General features: G+C 44.6%; 1 protein-coding gene across 2 annotated transcripts in view; it reads right to left on the reverse strand.

Annotated features, from left to right (window-relative positions):
* The window catches only part of rsrc1 (arginine/serine-rich coiled-coil 1), a 184,925-nt gene that overhangs the window by 19,103 nt on the left and 142,769 nt on the right, over nucleotides 1–23,053 (reverse strand). For both annotated transcript variants that reach the window (XM_052526198.1, XM_052526197.1), the window contains exon 7: nucleotides 9,199–9,267. In XM_052526198.1, the coding sequence (XP_052382158.1) occupies nucleotides 9,199–9,267 (69 nt within the window). The remainder of the gene's footprint in view (nucleotides 1–9,198; nucleotides 9,268–23,053) is intronic.

Genomic DNA, 23,053 nt, shown 5'->3' on the forward strand with positions numbered 1-23,053 from the left:
TGTTTACCAGGTGCTGAATATCTCTGCTTGTCCTTCAAGTGCTGCTGCAGCAGGATCCTCCTGCCCGCCCGGTAATTAAAACATTTAAAGCAGCAAGAGCCCCAGTGCTCCCCGGGTGTGATAGGGGGGTCAGACGCCTGTAGATTCTAATTTGCGCCCCATTTGTATTCATGACAGGGCGCATGCTAAATATTTAACAGCAGTCCGGTAGGAGTTTGTATTGTTAGGCTTTCGAGGTCAAATAATTTGATTTGCAGGAAGATTACATTAAAGCGTCCAACGTCCGTCCAATCTCACTCTCACTTTCCTCTCATTTCCTGATTTTTTAAATTTGTATTACAACCAAAGATACAAATTGAGGCACATGAAGATTAGGAGTTTGTTATCCAGCAGCCTAATTATTATTTTTAATTAGAATACGGAGCCCATAATTTATTATAAGACGTGATAGCGCATGTGGCCCGTATGCACGCCCACTTTTACGTGCGGTGTAATAAAAGGGGTAGGTTAGCGAAAACATTAGGATGTTACACATGATTAAAATGGGGCAGAATCACACCGTTTTACTTCAACAAAATATGTATTCAAACATTGCAAATTAATGCAGATAGATTGGCCTACTACCAGAGACGAAGGCAAGGCTAACCACTAACCAGCACTCTAATTCAAGCTAGGTGTGTAACGTTAGAACACTAAATGTACGACCGTTTCTCCATGTGGGTACTATGTTCTCCTCTCCAGGAGAAGGTGAAAAGAAAAGGCATCTCTGTTGGTTTGGCCATTTTCTCTCCCAGTCACTTCCTTGTTACTTCGCTTTTTTCTGTTCTACGGCCAGGCCAGAGATGAAGACCATACATTTGCCTCTTTAGCATGGGGCTGGTGATTGACAACAGAGCTAGTTATATGGTGATGATGTGTTAGTGGCCGCAGCAGGGTCGGGAGAAGGGGAGCAACCCCTCTGAATATTTAATCGCCATCTAACTCCAGAACACAGACACACACAGATAGGTACACACCCCAACCCGTGACCCATCGTACACACCGCATAATTAAACAAACAGTTATTTCGTTTTAATGCCAAAAGAGCAAGCCCATAGTATATATTCCTTCTAATGAGATGGGTTAAAAAGCTATTGAACTTCTCATTAAAATATATGATCTTCCAATCTGCCAGCGGTTTGTGATGATAGGGACAGAAGTTCATATGACTCAAATACCTTACCGTTATACCATCGGCATATGAGATATAAACCACAGGAAAACAACACTAGCCTTTATAACATCCTGCAGTCACACACAGGATTCACAATGCCTTTGAACAGGCATGGCTGTGCGTGGGAATGGCTGAGGTTATTAAGCATTTGACACTAATTTCCATATTGACTGCATGATGTTATAGCCTCTGTCACCTGCTCCTCTGAACAACTGCACATGTGAAAAGAAGGGGAATTAACAGTCTAATGAGCCCCGGTTTTGATCTCTCTCTGCCACACACATGCACACGCTACACCTGATTCATCTGCACCTTTTCAAATCTTCACCAAGGAGGGCTAGTGGTGGGGAAATACTGTGGAAAGATCTGATCGCTCTCATTATGAAACATACATTCACTTTTTTGAGTGTGAGCACTGGGTTTGACGACCACAGCCATTACATCTGACAGAGTCAGACTGGCCTGAACCCTGGTATTAGTGTGTAGCATCACACTCCATAGCTAAAACCAAAAGTCAGGGCAGCAATACATACAGCAGACATATACTACATGGCCAAAAGTATGTGGACACGCCTTAAAATTAGTGGATTCTGCTATTTCAGCCACACCCGTTGCTGACAGGTGTATACAATTGAGCACATAGCCATGCAATCTCCATAGACAAACATTGGCTGTAGAATGGACCGTACTGAAAAGTTCAGTGACTTTCAACGTGCCACCATCATAGGATGTCACCTTTCCAACAAGTCAGTTCATCAAATTTCAGCCCTGCTAGAGCTGCCCTGGTCAACTGTAAGTGCTGTTATTGTGAAGTGGAAACGTCTAGGAGCAGCAACGGCTCAGGCAGAAAGTGGTAGGACACACAAGCTCACACAACGGGACCGCCGAGTGCTGAAGCGCGTATCGTGCAAAAATCGTCTGTCCTTGGTTGCAACACTCACAACCGAGTTCCAAACTGTCTTTTGAAGCAACATCAGCACAAGAACTGTACGTCGGGAGCTTTATGAAATGGGTTTGAATGGCCGAAACTAAGATCACCATGTGCAATGCCAAGCGTCGGCTGGAGTCGTGTAAAGCTCGCCCCCATTGGACACTGGAGCAGTGGAAACGCGTTCTCTGGAGTGATGAATCATGCTTCACCATTTGGCAGTCTGACAGACCAATCTGGGTTTGGCGGATGCCAGGAGAACGCTACCTGCCCCAGTGCCAACTGTAAAGTTTGGTGGAGGAGGCCTAATGGTCTGGGGATGTTTTTTATGGATCGAGCTAAACCAGTGAAGAGAAATCTTAATTCTACAGCATAATGACATTCTAGACAATTCTGTGCTTCCAACTTTGTGGCAACGGTTTGGGGAAGGCCCTTTCCTGTTTCAGAACGAAAATGGCCTTGTGCACAAAGCAAGGTCCATACAGAAATGGTTTGTCGAAATCGGTGTGGAATAACTTGACCGGCCTGCACTGAGCCCTGATCTAAACCCCATCGAACACCTTTGGGATGAATTGGAACGTCGACTGAGAGCCAAGCCTAATCGCCCCAACATCAGTGCACAATCTTACTAATGCTTTTGTGGCTGAATGGAAGCAAGTCCCCGCAACAATGTTCCAACTTCTAGTGGAAAGCCTTCCCAGAAGAGTGGAGGACGTTAATAGCAGCAAACGGGGGACAAACTCCACATCAATGCCCATGAATTTGGAATGAGATGTTCAACGAGCAGGTGTCCACATACTTTTGGCCATGTAGTGTACATAGCTAGTGGTTGTCTCTTCCAAAGATACATTTTCCAACTCTACTATTTCCCTTAAACAGACAAGAGACACAAAAATAACAGCCCTTTCAAGTTGAGAATGCTTTGTTAAGTATTGATCTGGATGCCCTCTTGATAAAACCCACTTTGCTCAGGGTCAGTCAGTGTGTACTGCGGTATAATAATAGTGTGCATATCACAGCATCCACATGAATCAAGAATGGTTTTGATTAGTACCACTACTGTCGGACTTGTAAATCTATTTGTGTAGTGTAGGTGGCTGTTCTCGTCATCTCGTTTGGTGTCATTTTGTTCTTCTTAACGGTTCAAGCAGTAACGTTCTTGTCGGGGCTGATCTGTAGGAGCTCCTGCGGGAGTGCATGGAAGACCCCGGTGACACAGCATTTAATAAGCGCTGGGCCCACATCTTCCATTCAGTTGGCCATTGAGAAGCTGGGCTTGGGTGCCGGACGCCAGTGGGCGGGGCCTACCATGTGACGCCAGCTCTCGGTCTTCGTGGTCAGAGCCAAAGCAGCTGTTGGGTTGGCGGAGGCGTTTTGATGAGCTGTATTTGCACCCGACTATTTCGGTCCGGTCTCCCAAAGAGGACCAGGAATTAAAAAAAACAAAGCCTCGCAGCGCTATGTGGGCACAGCGCGTTACTTAATAAAACAGGAACAGTTTGAGAGAGGAATGAAGTGGCTTTGAGCTGGGGGAAGGAGTCAATTGATTCGAAAAAAAGGCGGGATTACAGCGTGAACTCTGCTTAAGAAACCTACTTGACTGGGAGCTCGGCACCGTAGCCTGGAGCCACACACTTACTCAACACTTTGCCAATGTCTCCACTGAGAGAGGGAGAGAGAGAGAGATGGGGAAGGAGAGGGAGGAGAGGGACGGCGCAGCAAGAGAAATGAAAAATAGAATGAGAAAATGAAAGACCAAAAAATGAGCGAAACAGAGAGAGCGATTTAATTTATGTCCTCGCTGCCAACGGAGGAAAGACCAGAGTAGGTTTGCAGGGCTAATTAATTTCTGATGGCCGGGCTTTCATTTGGCTAAAAGGTCACCAAACTTTAAAGGTCATGCACAGTTTCCCACTCTGTTACCAAACCCCTTGAATTACTCTCCAGGATGGATGTGGTGCTACACATAGCCAAGTAAAGACACTAGTAACATGTCATGTACCACAACTCAACAATAATAACACTGAACGTCTTCAGCAATCTGGAAGTTTTCAGTATGTGTGTGTGGTGTAAAGCCATGAAATGCCTTGTTTCTGAAAGACATTGTATAGGTAGGTATGTACGAAATCGAATTAATTCAATTCTAGCTACGTCCGCACACGTACATGGATGGAAGCACAAACACGCACATACACAAAGCCATCACCACCTGCACCCTGACATTTTGTCATTCATTTCAGGCCAACACCAGGACAGGACTGACTTATTTTCATTATCCCATGTGAAGCCTTTTTTTTGTTTTACCGCAAGCACTTTTTGTTGCTCCATAGCAAATTTCTCCTGACTTTACTTGAAAATGTCTGTTGAAATGCTGTCTGCTTCCCAAATGGCACCTCATTCCCTATGTCAGGGGTTCTCAAACTTTTTGGGGCCGGGGACCCCTTCTGTGATAGAAAATTCATCAGGGAACCATGAATGACCATTGACCATGAAGGCCTGATTCATGCAGTCTCTTCTGGACAGTTGATGTTGAGATGTGTCTGTTACTCAAACTCTGTGAAGCATTTATTTGTGCTGCAATCTGAGGTGCAGTTCACTGTAATGAACTTATCCTCTGCAGCAGAGGTAACTCTGGGTCTTCCTTTCCTCTGGCGGTCCTCATGATAGCCAGTTTCTTCATAGTGCTTGAAGGTTTTTGCAACTGCACTTGAAGAAACTTTCAACGATTGAAGAAATGTTCCATATTGACTGACCTTCATGTCTTAAAAGTATTGATGGACTGTCATTTCTCCTTGCTTATTGAAGCTGTTCTTGCCATAATATGGACTTGGTATTTTACCAAATAGGGCTATCTTCTGTATACCACCCGTACTTTGTCACAACACAACTGATTGGCTCAAACACCTTAAGGACAGAAATTCCACAAATTAGCTTTTAACAAGGCACACCTGTTAATTGAAATGCATTTCAGGTGACTATCTCATGAAGCTGGTTGAGAGAATGCCAAGACTGTGCAAAGCTGTCATCTAGACAAAGGGTGGCTACTTTGAAGAATATAAAATAAATGTTTTTTTTTATTTTACACTTTTTTGGTTACTACATGATTCCATACGTGTTATTTCATAGTTTTGATGTCCACTATTATTCTACAATGTAGAACATAGTAAAAATAAAGAGAAACCCTGGAATGAGTAGGCGTGTCCAAACGTTTGACTGGTACTGTATATACACAGTATATATAATGAGATTTGGCAGCGGACCCCCTTGCAGCAGTACACACACTGCGTGTAAGAATGGGAGGAATCGAGGAGGGAGGTACAGGCTGAAACGACAAATGTACTGCCTGTGTAACCTAGCACTTTTCTACTATCCATATCTACTAATGTATGTTATTGTATGTATATTTCAGATGTCACAACAGTTCGTGCTATATGCTGTGAAAAGGGGGAGCTGGAGTGTTTAACCATGTCCAATGTGAGTTTAGGTTGTTTTAAGTAACAGGTTCCTATCACAAATGTATGGCAAATCTCATTTGTAGCCTTCAGAAAGTATTCACACCCCTCGACTTTTCAACATTTTGTGGTGTTACAGTCTGAATCTAAAATGGATTCAATTGAGATGTTATGTTACTGGCCTACACACAATACTCCATAAAGTCAAAGTTGAATTTAGTTTTTTGAAAATTTTACAAATGAATTACAAATGAAAAGCTGAAATGTCTCGAGTCAATAAGTATTCAAACCCTTTGTTATGGCAAGCCTAAATAAGTTCAGGAAACCGTTCAAGGTAACCGCTCAGGGCTTCACCATGAGGCCAATTGTGATTTTAAAACAGTTACACAGTTTAATGTCTGTGATAGGAGAAAACTGAAGATGGATCAACAACATTGTGGTTACTCCACAATACTAACCTAATTGACAGAGTGAAAAGAAGGAAGCCTGTACAGACTACAAATATATATTTTTAAATGCATCTTATTTGCAACAAGGCACTAAAGTATTGCTGGAAAAAAATTGGCAAAGCAATTCCCTTTTTGTCCTGAATACAAAGTGTTGTATTGGATTTGCCACAAACATATTACTCCTTCCCACTCTCCATATTTTCAAGCATAGTGGTGGTTGCATCATGTTATGGGCAATGTTCCCTCAAATTCTCTGGGTGCACTGAGCAAATGTTTGGTCTAGTGAGCGGAAACCTGAACCTTGCAAGAATTTTGTGCAAATTCTGTGCAACTCCCGGCGCATTTATAGTGATCACTGAGGTTGTACCCTTACAGTTTTAGACAGTACACAAAAGGCTTGTGTGGCTATTTGAGCATAATGTAAGCCTACCAACAAAACCAATGGAGCAAATCCCATAACATTTTCAAATGGATATAGCTTTTGATTTCTATGAATAATCCTCCGGTAGCTTATATGAGGTGTTCAATGCAGGCCTACATTGTATTCAACTTTTAAAAATGTTTTTACATTATGAAGGGCTTGACATGAATTAATGATTTTATACTTGGTCTGTGCATTGCATTGTGTTGTATGATGCAAGAAACCACTTTACAAAATAAAATGTATCATTATTACCATACAGAGGACTTAGACGATGTAGGCGACCCTTCTGCCTATTGGCTTATTTGCATATTCAAGCCTGTCTCGAAATAGACATAAGCTTTATACCTGACTGTTTTTTTCAAAGACTAATTGAAATGTAGCCTACACGTTTTGTGCTCTTGTAGGAAGCAGTAACTACCCATTGCGGTACTATACTTATCTATAAATGGGGTTATAAATTGCTAACTAGCAAAGAATAACAACAAATGTGCACCTGCGACGCTCTGATCTGAACTGATCTAAAAATGCGTGTTCACTCGCCGGGTGATTTTGTATTTATTTTATTAAACCTTTATTTAATTAGGCAAGTCAGTTAAGAACAAATTCTTATTTACAATGACGGCTTACCAAAAGGCAAAAGGCCTCCTGCAGGGACGGGGGCTGGGATTAAAAATAAAAGCATACAGTAGGACAACACACACATCACAACAAGACAGACACCACAACACTACATACAGAGAGACATAAGACAGCACAACGTGGCAGCATGGTGTTTTCCTAGATGAAACCTGGTTCAGTTTGCTTTCCACCAGACAATGGAAGATGAATTCACCTTTCAGCAGGTCAATAACCTAAAACACAAGGCCAAATCTACACTGGTGTTGCTTACCAAGAAGACAGTGAAAGTTCCTGAGTGGCCAAGTTACAGTTTTGACTTAAATCTGCTTGAAAATATAAGGCAAGCCCTGAAAATGGTTGTCTAGCAAGTATCAACAACCAATTTGACAGGACTTGAAGAATTTTGAAAAGAATAATGGGCAAATGTTTCACAATCCAGGTGTGGAAAGCTCTTAGAGATTTACCTGGAAAGACTCACGGCTGTAATTGCTGCCAAAGGTGATTGTAACGTACTGGGGTTGAATACTTTCCTAATCAAGATATATTAGTGTAAAACTGTTCATTATTATTATTATTATTTATTATAATTTTTTAATATATATATTTTTTTACAAATGTTCAGATTTTTCTTCCAATTTGACAGACTATTTTGTGTAGCTCGTTGACAAAAACATGACAATGAAATCCATTTTAATCCCACTTTGTAACAACAAAATTTGGAAAAAGTCAAGGGGTGTGAATAGTTTCTGAAGGCACTGTAAGTGAAGACTGAAGAAGTTGGCCAATTGCTCACTGTTCAGCCTGTCTGTCTTTCTGCCTGTACGCCAGCACGTCTGTCTGCTTGCCCATCTGCCTGCCCATCCGTCTGTCACCACCACTCAGCTACACAAACCCAGTATGTATTGATGTTACACAGAGCATTATGGGCAATGTTCCCTCTAAACTGTGCGCATGCGCGGGCAGTGCCACGCAGTTCCCCAGGGACTGCCCCGCAGCGCACAGAAGAAATATCAGCCCACGGAGAGAAGCACTAGATTGAACTTCAACTTTCTAGTTTTCTCCTAGTTAGTTAACACTATCAATGTATCCCTTTACTGTGGCAATAGTGATAAAATCAAAGCAATATTAGCCACTTTCAACAACATACCGGAACAAAAACTATGCAAGAGATGTTGTTATAGACTGAACGCATCGGAGTAGGATTCTATTGCGCAGAGCTCAGCCCGTACTCTACACAGACATGTGCAGCATAACCAAGTAGAGATGCAGTAGGCCTGTATGAAAATAGACCATTGTCATATTTGGATCTGTGCCATTTACTTTGAACTGGACTGTGTTTACAGCTGTGGTCGGGAGTAGATGAACTTGTTTTGAGATCAAAGCGAGAGCTGCATGTAGCCACGTGTGCACATTTTGTTCATATCCTTTGCTAGTTAGTGAGTTATTAGCCCAGTTAAAGACCATTTGTAGTCAGCAATAGGAGAGTGATTGCTTCCTACAAGAGCACAACACGTGTACAGTTCTAGACATCTTTGAAAAGCAAGTCAGGTAAAGAGCTTTTTTTTTGTCTTAAAGGGGCAGTGTTTTATTTTGAAACAGGCTTGGATATGCTAAGTAGCCAATAGGCAGAGGGTAGAATAATTTGTCTGGTTCTCTGTAATAATGGTATGGGAATAATAATGCATTTTCTTTTGTAAAGTGGTTTCATTTTCACATTTTCACATTTTCAGTCACCTCCTTGTCTGAAGTACAGGTGTATAAACAGGTTAGTGTCAAGCCCTGTATGTAAAAATAAATAAATAAATGTAGGCCTATATTGAACGCCACACATTGGCTGCTACTGTAGGCTGCATGATAGAACCGCTATTTCCATGTTAAAATTTTAAGGGATGCATTTTCTCCATTGTTTTTAATGGTAGGCCACTCTGGTAGGCCTACATTATGATCAAATAGCCACAATAACCTACTTGGCCACTGTTAAAACTGTAACTTACAGTGGGTACAGGGTCAGTGTTCTGAAATTTGCTCAGTGCCACATTTTTGTTTTAGGGAACATTGATTATGTGTACACGAACCACCTCCACTACTAAACTGATGACATTGACCAGGCTCACCTTCCAACTTCATCTTCTTGGCCTCCTCGTCCTTCCTCTCCTTGGCTTTCAGCACCTCATCGGTTTTAGCTGGAAGAGAAAGAAACCCTCATGAGCAGAGCAAATAGCACATTTCTTTATCTCTTGTAGCAACAACATAACCAGCACACGTCGCTGAGCAGTGTATTTGTATCAAGTGTTGTTTTCTCTGTTGTTCCCTAACCCCATAAACACGATAACCTCTCTCACTTTTAATATAGAGACCTAGCTAGCTTAGTCTTATGGTGAATAACCCACCTAACTCTTTAGGTTTAATATCTTACTCTTGAATTTAATAACTGAACTCGGGCCTTAGATTTAATTGCTTATCGTTCCTCTTAAACCTATTAACCCATCTCCCCGATCTGGTTTCTTATGGTCTCAGGGGCCACCCAGGCTCTGCTTTTGGCCTGCGTATTATCCCAATGAATTGTTCTCCCAGCGTAGTAATAGGAAATCAGCTCAGAAAAAGCGACTGGCTGTAGAGTAAGAGATAAATCAGATCTGGGGGGGCCTCTTGGTTTGCTAGTTTATTGAATCTAAATTGCAGCCCCCTCGCCCCTCCGGCCCCCTTGTGTGGCGCCCCATGCACATCATCCATCTTGTAGGCTGATAATGGAGCCGGCCCAATTCCACCTGATGTTTGCATTATTACATTTTAGCACGCTAACGAGCTGCGGCTAATCCAGCCAGAGAAGAGGAGGAGGACGGGATTGGATGCAGCAGGCGGGGCCTGCATGGCATTTTTTTGTATTATTCTCTCTTGGTCTTTCCGTTCCTCGATGATGATTTGAATGAAACATAGACCCGGCGTCGCTACATAGCTCTGTAGGCCCCGGGGCTCCCCGAGCTGCAATTACACATATAATCACAATTGGATTTCAACAGAGCCCACAATTCTCATCCCCTCCTTCCAGCCAAGACAGAATGAAGTGTAAATGAAGTGAAAGACTTCTGCCGTCCCCAACACTTTGTTTTATTATGACCTAATTTAATCAAAGTCCCCATCACAGAATTGTCAGGAAGGCAACAATGAACTGGAGTCTCTAATAGACGAAGAGATATACTGCCAACATTGTTCTCTATATGCTGACAGATATTCCCCATAATCTATTCATATTGCGTATATCTGGCCGTGTTTATGCTGTTGTTTATGAGTGTACATTACCAGTGTGCTGGCTATATAACAGTGGCGTGGTAAGCTTGTATTAAGGTTTTACTAATGTTTTCCAGTAGCTCTCCTTATTGATGTAATTAAATAGGATCTGGCTCCGTTGTGAGGCCCGACTTTCATTGTTTGTGGGGGCAGGATCCCCTGGAGGCAGAGCGGAGATGAGAGATTGATAAACAGTTTGATTTTGTGCTATCGCCCCGAGCAGTATACTGGAGAGACAGAGAGAGAGACAGAGAGAGAGACAGAGAGAGAGACAGAGAGAGACAGAGAGAGAGACACAGAGAGAGAGAGAGAGAGACAGAGAGACAGAGAGAGAGAGAGAGAGAGAGAGAGAGAGAGAGAGAGAGAGAGAGAGAGAGAGAGAGAGAGAGAGAGAGAGAGAGAGAGAGAGAGAGAGAGAGAGAAACAGGGAGAAAGTGTGCAAAGCAGAAGGATAAGAGAACCAAGTAAAGGGCTGGAGGGGGGAAACAGAAACAGAAAATAAATGACAAATCACTCTTCACTGTCTCACTTCTTTCAGTCTTTTTTCACCTCTTTTATCTGTCTCACTCCATGGCTAGTGGTGATGGAAGGGAGGTGGTAGCTTGGCGGGATTAGGGAAGTTAGAAGCCATTTGGAGCTAAGTCATTGTGCTAAAGAGGCAGAACGTCAGTCACATCAGACTGTGGCTGTTGAGTTAAGCAGCCGTGGCACTAGTGTGACAGCCGTTTTGTCTACGGCAATTACTAAACAAAAACGGCAGCCGAGGAGTCACAGGGAGAGGGCACAACTTATGGCGTGCATCGGTGTGTGTAAACACACTAGCACGCGGGCGCAAACACACCCCTAGTCCATCCATATGCAGTCACACAAAGACCTGTTCGCTCTACTTCCACATACTGTATGCACTCACAAACAAACACAGTACACCCACATTCATTTCAAATTAGTTCTCGAGTGCAGTGTTCTCCTCTCCCCTCTCTGTTTTGGAAAAGTTTAAACTCATTAAGTGTAGTGTTATTGCAGACTCAATTTTACACCGCTCACTCATCAACTAGTAAGATAGCAATAAAGCCCAATGGCCCCTCGGAGACGTTAATGCTTTGAAATAAATGATATACTGCAACAGAAACGTAATTAATTTACAGGCCGTATTGATAGCCCTGCCATTCTCGGCACTATCTTTTTTAATCTCGGCTAACATCTTCATTATTGGGGGGAAATCACCCGAGTGAAGGAACCGAGTCATCACTGATGAATTGCCTGAGAGAGATGCGGCAGCCCACTCAAATGTTGTGTCTCGGCGCATCAATTTCTCTTAAGCATTTCATTATGGCGAACAATAAACAGCGTTGGCTATGACATATTTTTAACGGTGTAATAAGTAGAGGAAGTGGATTCTAGGTATATGAGAGGGGGATTCAAATCAGTCTGTTCTTATTCTGGTTTATGCGAGGAAGACACGTGTGTGTGATAGAGAAGCATGTTTGTTGTATGCACGTATTAGAGACAGACACACAGGAAAATAGGTTTTGAGTGTGTGAGGTTGGAGGTTACCGTTATTAAGACGGTTACTCACTCTATGGACACTATGTTAACAAACCTCCTTCAATGCCATACAACACTCCTTCCTTGGCCTCCAACTGCTTTAAAATGCTAGTAAAACTAAACCGATTGGTGCCCGCACCCACCCGTCTGACCAGCATCACCACTCTGGACGGTTCTGACTTAGAATATGTGGACAACTATAAATACCTAGGTGTCTGGTTAGACTGTAAACTCTCCTTCCAGACTCACATTAAGCATCTCCAATCCAAGATTAAATCTAGAATCGGCTTCCTATTTCCCAACAAAGCATCCTTCACTCATGCTGCCAATCATACCCTCGTAAAACTGACTGTCCTTCTGATCCTCGACGATGTCATTTACAAAATAGCCTCCAACACTCTACTCAGCAAACTGGATGCAGTCTATCACAGTGCCATCTGTTTTGTCACCAAAGCCCCATATACCAGCCACCACTACTACCTGTATGCTCTCATCGGCTGGCCCTCGCTACATATTCGTCGCCACTGGCTCCAGGTCATCTATAAGTCTTTGCTAGGTAAAGCCCCGCCTTATCTCAGCTCACTGGTCACCATAGCAACATCCACCCATTTGCTTGCACTCCAGCAGGTATATTTCACTGGTCATCCCCAAAGCCAACACCTGCTTTGGCCACCTTTCCTTACAGTTCTCTGCTGCCAATGACTGGAACGAATTGCAAAAATCACTCCAGCTTCTGGAGACATATCTCCCTCACTAACTTTAAGCATCAGCTGTCAGAGCAGCTGACTGATCACTGTACCTGTATACAGCCCATCTGTAAATAGCACACCCAACCACATCATCCCCATATTGTTACAGATTTTTTTGCACCCCAGAATCTCTACTTGCACACCATCATCTGCACATCTATCACTCCAGTGTTAATGCTAAATTGTAATTATTTCGCCTCCATGGCCTATTTATTGCCTTACCTCCCTAATCTTACTACATTTGCACACACTGTACATAGATTTTTCTATTGTGTTATTGACTGTACATTTGTTTATCCCATGTGCAACTCTGTGTTGTTGTTTTTGTCTCACTGCTTTGCTTTATCTTGGCCAGGTTGCAGTTGTAAATGAGAACTGGTGGCCTACCTGGTTAAATAAAGATGAAAAAAATAAAAAATAAAACTGGCAGAGAAAATCCCCCTTAGAGCATGACTCAGAGGCATAGCCCCCCCCACCACCACACTCCTACTCCAAAAACACCCAACTCTACCTATTCTCCTCCATCACATCCATCCATCCCTGAGCACCAGCGCTCTCGCTTTCTTTCGCTCTCTCCTTCAGCCTCAGGCCTCTCAATCAAACCAAACAACACTCATCCTGCTCCTCTGTGATTAATTACTCAAGCCAGAATATCAAAATCAAACACCCCCGTGTGAGGAAAAGGGGCTCCGCTTTAGAGCACTGCGCCCACCGAGGGCAGACAGACAGGGGGACGGGAGGCTACGCTTCCCTGCCTGCCTGTGTGCCTCACACACACACCTCTACCCCCATCCAGCCCCCACCCCCTTAGAGAAGTCCGGTCCATGGGGGAATAACCCTTGCCCCCCTCACACCCCGCTAGTCTCCTCTGCATTTCCCTCTCGTTCGTAAGGTCACTGGTCCATCAGGCGCTCACTCCCCTTTCAACCCAAAAGCAGGGGTTTTACTACTACTACTAAGTCTGTATCATAATGGCACCCTATTCCCTTCGTAGTGCACTCATTTTGATCAGGGCCCCAAAGTAGTGCACTACATAGGGAATAGGGTGCCTTTTAGGATGCATCATACTACTACTGCTAGTAGTGATGGCGGTGGCATTGGAGGTCGTGGTGTAAGGAGGGGGAGAGGGAAGGGTTTTTAGACTGATCTACACTGACTAACTAATCAGATGGGAACACCATCCATCACTTTCCCTCAACAGGGCTCTCTATTACCCCCTCTAACATCCCATTCACATCACCCAAACACCTATAGCTAAGCCACGTCGAGACATGATCTGTGTCCGAAATGGCACCCCATGCACAATGAAGTGCACTACTTTTGACCAGAGCCCCGTGGGATCTCCTACGGGCCCCGGTCAAAGGTAGTGCACTAAATAGGGAATAGGGTGCCATTTGGGATTCACAGAGACGTTAACGAGAGAAGGGACCGGAGGAAATCAACGCAAACAATGGAGTGGACGGAGGGGAATAGATAGAGTGGATTGTGCGAGGGAGTAGCCTGGAGGAAGAGCTCATTTACACACTACAGACTCCACTCGAAGAACCTCCAGGAAATGCAAACAGAACCTCTGGTCTACTGACACAGCTCAATAAGTTTTGCGGAACAACAAAGACTAACAGTAAGCAAATAGTATCAAACCAAAATGGAAAACAGCGAGATAGAAAAACGTAGAGAAGCACTGTTCTGACTGAAATAGAGATGCTAAAAAAAGTCAGCTTCTGAGTATTACCCACTCCTCAACATGTTATGGATGTGTGGGTAGGGGGGGTGTGTGTGTGTGTGTGTGTGTGTGTGTGTGTGTGTGTGTGTGTGTGTGTGTGTGTGTTAGTGATGCGTGGGTCAGCTGTTTGTTCGCCCGCAATTGCTAATAACCCAGGTCTTAATTGAAAGAAAAAAAGAAAAATCAGCAGACACCAAGCCCTCCATGGAATGAGTGACACCCCCTGCCCTAGAAGACTAAATAAACCCTTACTCACCTGAAAATATGTCATACAGCGATAGAATGAAAGCTTTAATCTAGCTGACATCTGGAAAGTTTGTTGTTTCATCTCGGCTTCTCTCTCGCAGCAAAGACGTTTAGGGACAGTTCCCTTGACGTGCCATATATGAAGTCCCCGTCTTTTGACTGTCTAATTTATATAGCACCTCAATCATCACACAACAGCTTTCCCAAGCATTAAGCTACTGTTCAGGACCTCCCTTCTCTTTATTTTCAACTCTCTATTTCGCAGCTTTTCTCTTATTGAATGAAACGCAAACATTGTCCTTTTTCCCTCAGTGGATCGAAGTTAACTTTTTCTGCTCAAAACCATTTGGCGTGTATTTGGCGTGCGTACAGTTGGCCCTAAAGCTTAGGCACTAACACCAGATAAAACATTATGAAAGAAAAACCTCAACGTAGCCTATAGATATGAATTGCACAAGAATTATACATTTATGGATTTTTTTATGCATTGTTTCTACTTAATTCAACACAATATTTTTATGACCCTAAACTCGCCCGCCCCGCAGATATAACCGCGGCAACTGCGGGTTATAAGTCAATCTGCGCATCACTAGTATGTGTGTGTGTGTGTGTGTGTGTGTGTGTGTGTGTGTGGGTGTATGTGTGTGTGTGCTGTATGTGGGTGAGTGTGTTTGTACTGTATGTGAATGTGTGTATGTGCGTTTACAGAATGTGTGTTTGTGTTCGTGGGTGCGTATGTGTGTGTGTTTGGAGAGTAGAAGGGGGGTTCCTGTTATCCACCCGCCAATCAAAGTGAATCTGAATGTCAGGAGAAGAGGAAGCATGATAAATCAACCTTACGCCCAACGACAAACATAATATTAGCAGCAGCACCGCGCGATTGGAGAAATGTCCCATTGAATCAGGAATGCACTTTACAGTGCGCCACAGCCAGGCAACCTGCACAATGCAGACACACATACGAACACACACACACGCGCGCACACACACACATCCATCCATCCATCCATCCAGCCGTCCACAGGCCAGGAGACGAGAGGAGAGACAGATTTAAGTGAATAGGATGAAAGGACAAAATTATCAGCCGTTAAATGAAATTGAACCCTTGCGGCCTCTCTAGGCTTCCTTTAGCACTAGAATGCATGTGGCGTCACAGTTAGGAATAATGAGGGCAAGAGGTGAAGTGTTTCTCACCAGGGCACTGCCACTATCTGCCACTAGGTGGCACAGGATACTGTGTGCCATAGTAACAGATGAGAATTACCAGAGGCCTGTGTGTGGGTGTGTACGTGCAGATGGGCTTAAGTGCATGTAGTCCTATTAAAACCAGTTCATGTACACCTTGTAAGGCATAATTTTGAACAGGGAATCAGGCTGGTGCTTTAATTTAATTGAACAGTTGAACAATAGGTGGGTAGAGAAGCATGATAAAAATGTATTTACAATAATACACAGACAATTATGGACAAAAATACACTGAAACAGTGATGTGATGTATTCATTAGTCCACACTGTAGCAACATTTTTCACAACAGCACACGTTTTGCACTAAAAAACACAAGTTTTAATTGGACAAATTCAGGGAGGTCTCTCCCTGTTTCGTCCTGTTTGATTTTGTTCGGTTCCAAGTGAATACACCCCTGATAAGGGAGGGCAGAGACACCAAACCAACTACACGGCCTGCCATCCAGCCGTGGCCTCTGATCTACTATCAAGAGAATGTAATGACGGCCCATAAAATATTAACAAACAAAACAATTAGAACGAGATATCTTACCAATTCAATCAATTATTCATTGACAATCGTCTCAGAGGCTGCTTTATTCCCTGTGTTTCCTGCTATATTCTTAGAAAAAGCTTCAATTACGAGGCTACACACTGGTTCTATTCCATCCTGATGATGGATCACCCTAGTGCACAACAGTTTATTTCACCTTTATTTAACCAGGTAGGCCAGTTGAGAACAGGTTCTCATCTACAACTGCCACCTGGCAAAGATAAAGCAAAGCAGTGCGACAAAAACAAAAGTTACACATAAACAGGGTTACACACAAACAAATGTTCAGTCAATTACACAATATTTTTTGTTGTTGTTAAAAATCTATATACAGTGTGTGCAAATGTAGAAGAGTAAAGAGGTAAAGCAATAAACAGGCCATAGAGGCGAAATAATTACAATTTAGCATTAACACTGGAGTGATAGATGTGCAGATGATGATGTGCAAGTAGATATACTGGGGAGCAAAAGCGCAAAAGGTTAAGTAATAATATGGGGATGAGGTAGTTGGGTGCGCTATTTACAGATTGGCCATGTACAGTGATCGGTAAACTGCTCTGACAGCTGATTCTTAAAGTCAGTGAGGGAGATGTAATTCTCCAGCTTCATTTTTGCAATTCGCTCCAGTCATTGGCAGCAGAGAACTGGAAGGAAAGGCGGCCAAAGGAAGTGTTGTCTTTGGGGGTGACCAGTGAAATATACCTGCTGGAGTGCGTGCTACGGGTGGGTGTTGCTAACAGTAGTGCCCTACATAGAGAATAGGGTGCCTATGGGCCCCTGGTCAAAAGTTTTGTACAATATGGGGAATATGGTGCCATTTGGGACGCAGGCTGACTGTCGGACTATGGGAGGGGAAGAGGCACAATCAGAGAAATTACGTCTCACTGTGGAGGCTTGAAATAAAAGCAGAGTTCTTCAGGCTGATGAGAAATCCAATTAATTCAAAACCATTTGCGGTGATGAGGAGGAGCCGTTCGCTCTCTCTTTCACCCAAGATTTTCAACAGATGCCAATCAAGCTGCGAGTAGGAGGGGAGTTGGGGGGGGATATGAGGGGTGCAGAGAAGCCAGTTTTCACCGATCTCGGAATCAGACAACACATTTCCAAATGAGGAAAAAAAAGAAAAACTTTTTACGCATTTTCCGTCAGAGAGGAAACAAACTGTGTCTATGTGAGACCACAGGTGATTTTCTACTTAATAATCAGAATGAATCATGAGGTTTAAGGTCAACAGCTTGGTAGAGAGACGGTAAAGGCTAGTTTTCCACATGAGACATCTTAGGCTCTGCTTTGACTGCTTTTATTCAGGACCAGTTAAGAGTTCCAGTGGACTATGCTGCTGTTTGTTTATGGGCTGTTGGTGCTGCTCTCTGTGCCCAGAGATGAGGTGAGGATCCTGGGGTGGTGGAGGCCCCTGTCCTGGGCCACAGCAGGTCTTCACCCACCCAGCTACACCATGGACCTCCCAGGTCCCTGAGCACCCAGTTGCCTAGGCACACGTGCCCCCCCCATGGGTTACAGAGGCGAGGGACCTAGTCTCCTATCCTGGGGCCAGAACCTTCCACAGCAAGGCTAGGGGGCTCACTTCATGTGGGTGCAGGAGTAGGAGAGTGAAGATTGTGTGTGTGTGTGTGTGTGTGTGTGTGTGTGTGTGTGTGTGTGTGTGTGTGTGTGTGTGTGTGTGTGTGTGTGTGTGTGTGTGTGTGTGTGTGTGTGTGTGTGTGTGTGTGTGTGTGTGTGTGTGTGTGTTTCAGCACAGCAGGCCCACATAATTCCTCAGTTTCACCGCTGCCATTTAGGTACGGGGGCCAACATCTTCAGTCAGAAAAAGGGCTTCTGGGAAAGGCATGGAGGATCACAGGCCTCTCGCAGTCAGGGTGAGATGACCTTGTGGACCGTACATAGCCCTGAGGTTGAAAACATAAACACTTACTAAACAGCCAACCACAGTTCAGTTGAACAGCCAACCAGAGTTCAATACCACTATACCAAACAGAGTACATAGAAGTGCCTTGACAAACACTAGAAAATATAGACAAGGTCCTGAAAGGGCTTCATGAAGAAAATACATAATGCAGATATCAGAGTGAAATATTCACGAGGGCTGGGACACTGGATGACACCTCTCCCCCTCCATCCCTCCACCCTCACCCTGACCAGGTCTCTTCGTCACTCTCCTCTGCCCTTTTCTTGCTCCCTTGGTGTATCTCTCTCTCCCTCTACCCCTATGCTGCTCTCCCTCACGCCTCTCTTTCTGCTGTGCTGCTCGCTCTCCTTCTGCTGTTGCAGGAGACTGCCTCTTTGAACTGGTCCACTGCTGGGATTTAGGAGGGATGGAGGGAGGGGTGGGGGGGGGCGCACAATGCATGTCTAACATGCTGTGTTTATTTTTAAGGATGGGGTGTCTTTAAGTGTTCTTGAGTATTTCCGCTAAGAATGTGTGTCTGTGGTAGAGTATCAGCGTGTGTGTATGCATATTGTCATTGTGCACATGGATGGGGAAGGGTGTGCGCGCATGGTGTGTGGGTGTAGTGTGAAGTATACGAGTGTGTAGCAGGGTGTGTGTTCCTGACTTGCTGTGTGGTGAGAGTGCTGATGTGATGAATGGAGAATAATAGGCTGGGTTTCCGCGCTGACAGACAGCGCAGGATCTCATTGTGACTGAGTGGGCGAGAAGAGGGAGGCTTGCAGCTTGAGCCGGACCCCCGCACATGAAACGCAAACTCTGGGCGCTAATCGGCCGGCCGACACAAGGCGAATCAGGAGGGCGGCCACTTAGAAAGAGAAAAGAGGGAGACCCAGGCCCGGTGTAGTCTCAATAGGGCTCAGCAAGACTGTTGATATCAGATAACAAACATGGAGGACAAAGGAGGTGGAGACTTGGTGGTCCTCTGGGCCTGTGTATGTGTGTGTGTGTGTGTGTGTGTGTCCAAAGCCCCCTCTGGAGAAGGAGAGAGATGAGGATGTGGACGTGGCCCCTGGACTACAAACAGCAAGGACAAGACGCTCCACTGAACACTACAGGCTAAAATAGAGAAGGGAGCAGAGAGACAGAACACATCATTAGAAGAGCTTTCTAACGATAGCGAGAGCGATGGGTTTTGACCGATCAGGTATGAGAAAGAGAAATACAGCTATCTAGGTATAGTTCTTATTTTATACAGAGAGATAAAAAGAGTGAAACAATAAGAGAGAAATAATGAGAGAGCAGGGCAGAGAGAGGACTGGCCAGGGAGAGAGAGAGAGAGAGAGAGTGGTAGAAATGAGCCCCCCCCCCTCTAAGGCACCCAAGCAAACCCCCTTCTCTCTCCCGTCTCATCTCTTAATGCTTATTTTCACCACTTTGCTTAAAATATTGATAATCAATTAGGCCCACGTCTGTTTTGCTACAGAATCTGTGTCACGGTCTATCCCACTGTCAGAGCCAATTCGCCGCTCATTCAAAGTTCATTTTTCCCCTTGGCCGATTTCTGCCTTTGGAGGAGTCATTAACCGGGGAACATAGCCCGAGGTGCAATCACCTATTCTCTTTCATTACAGGGGAGATGGAGAAGGTGAGAGAGATTATTAGAACTTTGGAATGATCACAAAGCTTCGGAGTCGCCTGTCAGATCCCCCCTACGTGTAATTCATCTGGCCCCGGCTCCCCACTCACCCTCCTCGGCCCCCCTTTCCTCTCTCCTCCTCCCTCCTTTCCCCCGCGCCAGGGGTTTGGACGTAGACATTATTCATGAACATCTGCAGCGTGCTGAATATTCCCACTGCCTCCGCCATGATGAAAAGGGAGCTGCCCCTTTGACTTTAAAATTAACATGCCGGGCAAAAATATTACGGCCAAGCCGAGCACTTTCATTATTTTTCCTCTGCGCAGTGCGCAGAGATGGGATGGGAGGATGATATAGGTGGAAGGAGGAGTGAGGTACAATACGATACAGAGGGAGAAAAAGGAACACATCTTATATTGGAGATCTTCTAATATGGTTACAACAAAAAAAACTGTACCGACTGGAGAAAAAAATCTACAATGTCATAATTAGGGCAGTAAGCATGTTCTGTAACCATGTTGGTTCTCTGTAGCCAACCCAGCCCAGGGTTGTGTTCATTAGGCACCAAACAGAAGGAATCCAGACTGAAACAGGGGGTTGCAACGTGCACCTGTCCAATAAGAGATGCTACTCTTCGCGTTCCGTTGCAAAACTTTCAGTTGCGTGCCCTAATGAACACGACCCAGGCTGATGCAAGGAGTGTCCGTGCAGCAGGCAGACTTATGCTGTTCTCAGGTATAGCTCCCCCCGGGGGTCTCCACACATGAAAGAACAGCCAGACATATAGACGGACGGACGGACAGGGAGGTGAGCCTTCTTCCTCCTCTCACACCAGTGGAGGAACTGCTGGACAGAAATCAAACTAGACACTGTGTTGTTAATCCTCACGATCACCCTCAGAAAGACTCAACAATTAAACTCCTTGGAGAGCTCCCTTTGGTTTCAAAACACCTTACAGAGGTAATGACATAACGTCATAGCTGGCCAACTATGATGAGTACATCAGTCCAGTTTTTGAGCATGTAACAGCCATTCATTTCACATCGCGCAAAAGGTTTTAAGTATTTATTTGTGCGTGCCGCCTCTTGCAATTTAGCCGGCTACATTTCGGTATGTGATGTGCACCCGTCTCGCCTTGCTGCTCCTCAGCAGTGCAGTATCGGGTGTTTCCATACCGTCTAACGGGCACAACATGAGAATGCCGGTCTGAGCCTTCGCCATCATTACAGCAGCAACCAGCCTCGTTTTACAGCTCGTTAAAAAGCACCCGCTGATTTGACACGTTTGCCAAACGTAAGAACAATCGGATCAAATGTACACAACTTTCGAACTAATCTAATTTGCGGGCGGCTGCTGCAAACTACGGATGGGCCTTTAAACGGCTCCACCTGGGTTGACTTCTATCTCTCTCCTCCTTCTGAGCAACAAATGGGAGTAAATAATGATTAAATGCAGTGATGCAAAACATTTTTTTGTTTACAAACACACTCAAAAAGGTTAAAGTCAGTGGGGTTTGACATGGACTGAAATGGGTGCTTTTTGCCTCGACTCTTGTTTATTGCAAATGGAAGACCAAGTTTTACTCTGGCAGTTAGAGGCAAAATGAGGCTTGACAGCTTTGTCAGGGAATTTGAGTGGTTCAGTGGCAGGGCAGGATTCTGGATGATTCTACGTCTTTCATCTCCAAATCGCGGCCGTACACTCACCAAGCCTCCTCCACAGGAAAACAAAATTAAAACACACACACACCCCGGCCTGCCACGGTTTTTGTGGATGACAGATGATTTTCCAACCCTCGTCAAATTAGAAAAAAGTGTGCCATATAAAAAAATATATTAAAAAATATGCAGACCAGAAGTTTGGATGCTCTGGACTGACACATAGCAAACATGAAAAGAGAAGTTATAACTCTTTCTGAAAACTAGAAATAAAAACACTAACAACTCCTGCTCTCCCTTTCTTGGCCGGTGCTGTATAAGAGCTGATGCCATCCCACTCAGCATCACAGTGTTTGAGGACAGTTCTCTCTCATCCCTTATAGGTTCATTTAAAGACTATGTCTAAGACTGCAGCTCGATTAGCTTGACCCTCCTCTGAACACTGCCTCTCCCAACAGAGAGCTTCCAACCACAGGCTGAGGGCCAACCTACAGGAGTCATTCCACTACCAGACACCCCACCGGCCCACTGCTCAGACCCCACCGCTGGGCACTGGGAGCCAGGCCCAGCTTCTCCATCTCTCCCCGACTCCCACTTGCCTCTAGGAAAGGCCGGTGGAGAGAGCTGGAGCGTGAGGAAGAGAGAGAGAAAAAGAGAAAAGTCAAGGTGATTGAAAGAAAAGGAGGGGACAAAGGAAGGGATAGAAGGAGGCCTTGCCACAAAGGTATTGTAGTAACACTCAGAGCCTTGACTCCTTCTGATCTGCCATATCCGCTCAGTCGCTTTTTCAATTTAGTGAATTTGTTCCTCTGTCTCTCCCAAGCGAGGCGGATGAGGTATGAAATGAATCTTTATCCACTTTTTGTGGCCTTACCTCCAAATGCACAATGTGTGTCGGTAATTAGCCACAGTGCTTCATTCCAGAGCTCTGGCAGGCTCCTCCGTGTGCCAACTTTTTGCCTTTTGTTCTCGCGCCGCACAATGCCGCCCACTCCAGCCGTCTCTGTGCTTCCCTGCTCCACACCCACACAGGGCGTTACACAATTCCCTCCAAATGTGCTTCGATTTAAAAACCCATTACTTAGCCCCTGTTGTTTTGTTCAACACAATTAAAAGAACACCCCCTTCATTTATTTGGTGGAGCAGCCTTTGCGTTCCTTGGCCTTGGCTGGCGTAGCTAGCACGAGCCATGGCCACCTCAGCCTGTCTAATTCGCAGGGTTTTGTTTGGATATAGGCTTAGTTTGGCTTTCCATTTGAAACTACTCTACTCTCTGCCTCGTTTTATTGCCCCGACTTGATCAGCTAGTAACTTAAAAAAACAGGTCAATCAAGACAGATGCCAGCGGAGAACTACTGTCATGATGCAGCAAATTAGTGAATTATCCTGAACAAGGTTAAAACAAGGTTAAAAGGCTACTACTATACATTTCTGAAAA

This window comes from Oncorhynchus keta, chromosome 1 (genome assembly GCF_023373465.1).
Source record: "Oncorhynchus keta strain PuntledgeMale-10-30-2019 chromosome 1, Oket_V2, whole genome shotgun sequence".
NCBI lineage: Eukaryota > Metazoa > Chordata > Actinopteri > Salmoniformes > Salmonidae > Oncorhynchus > Oncorhynchus keta.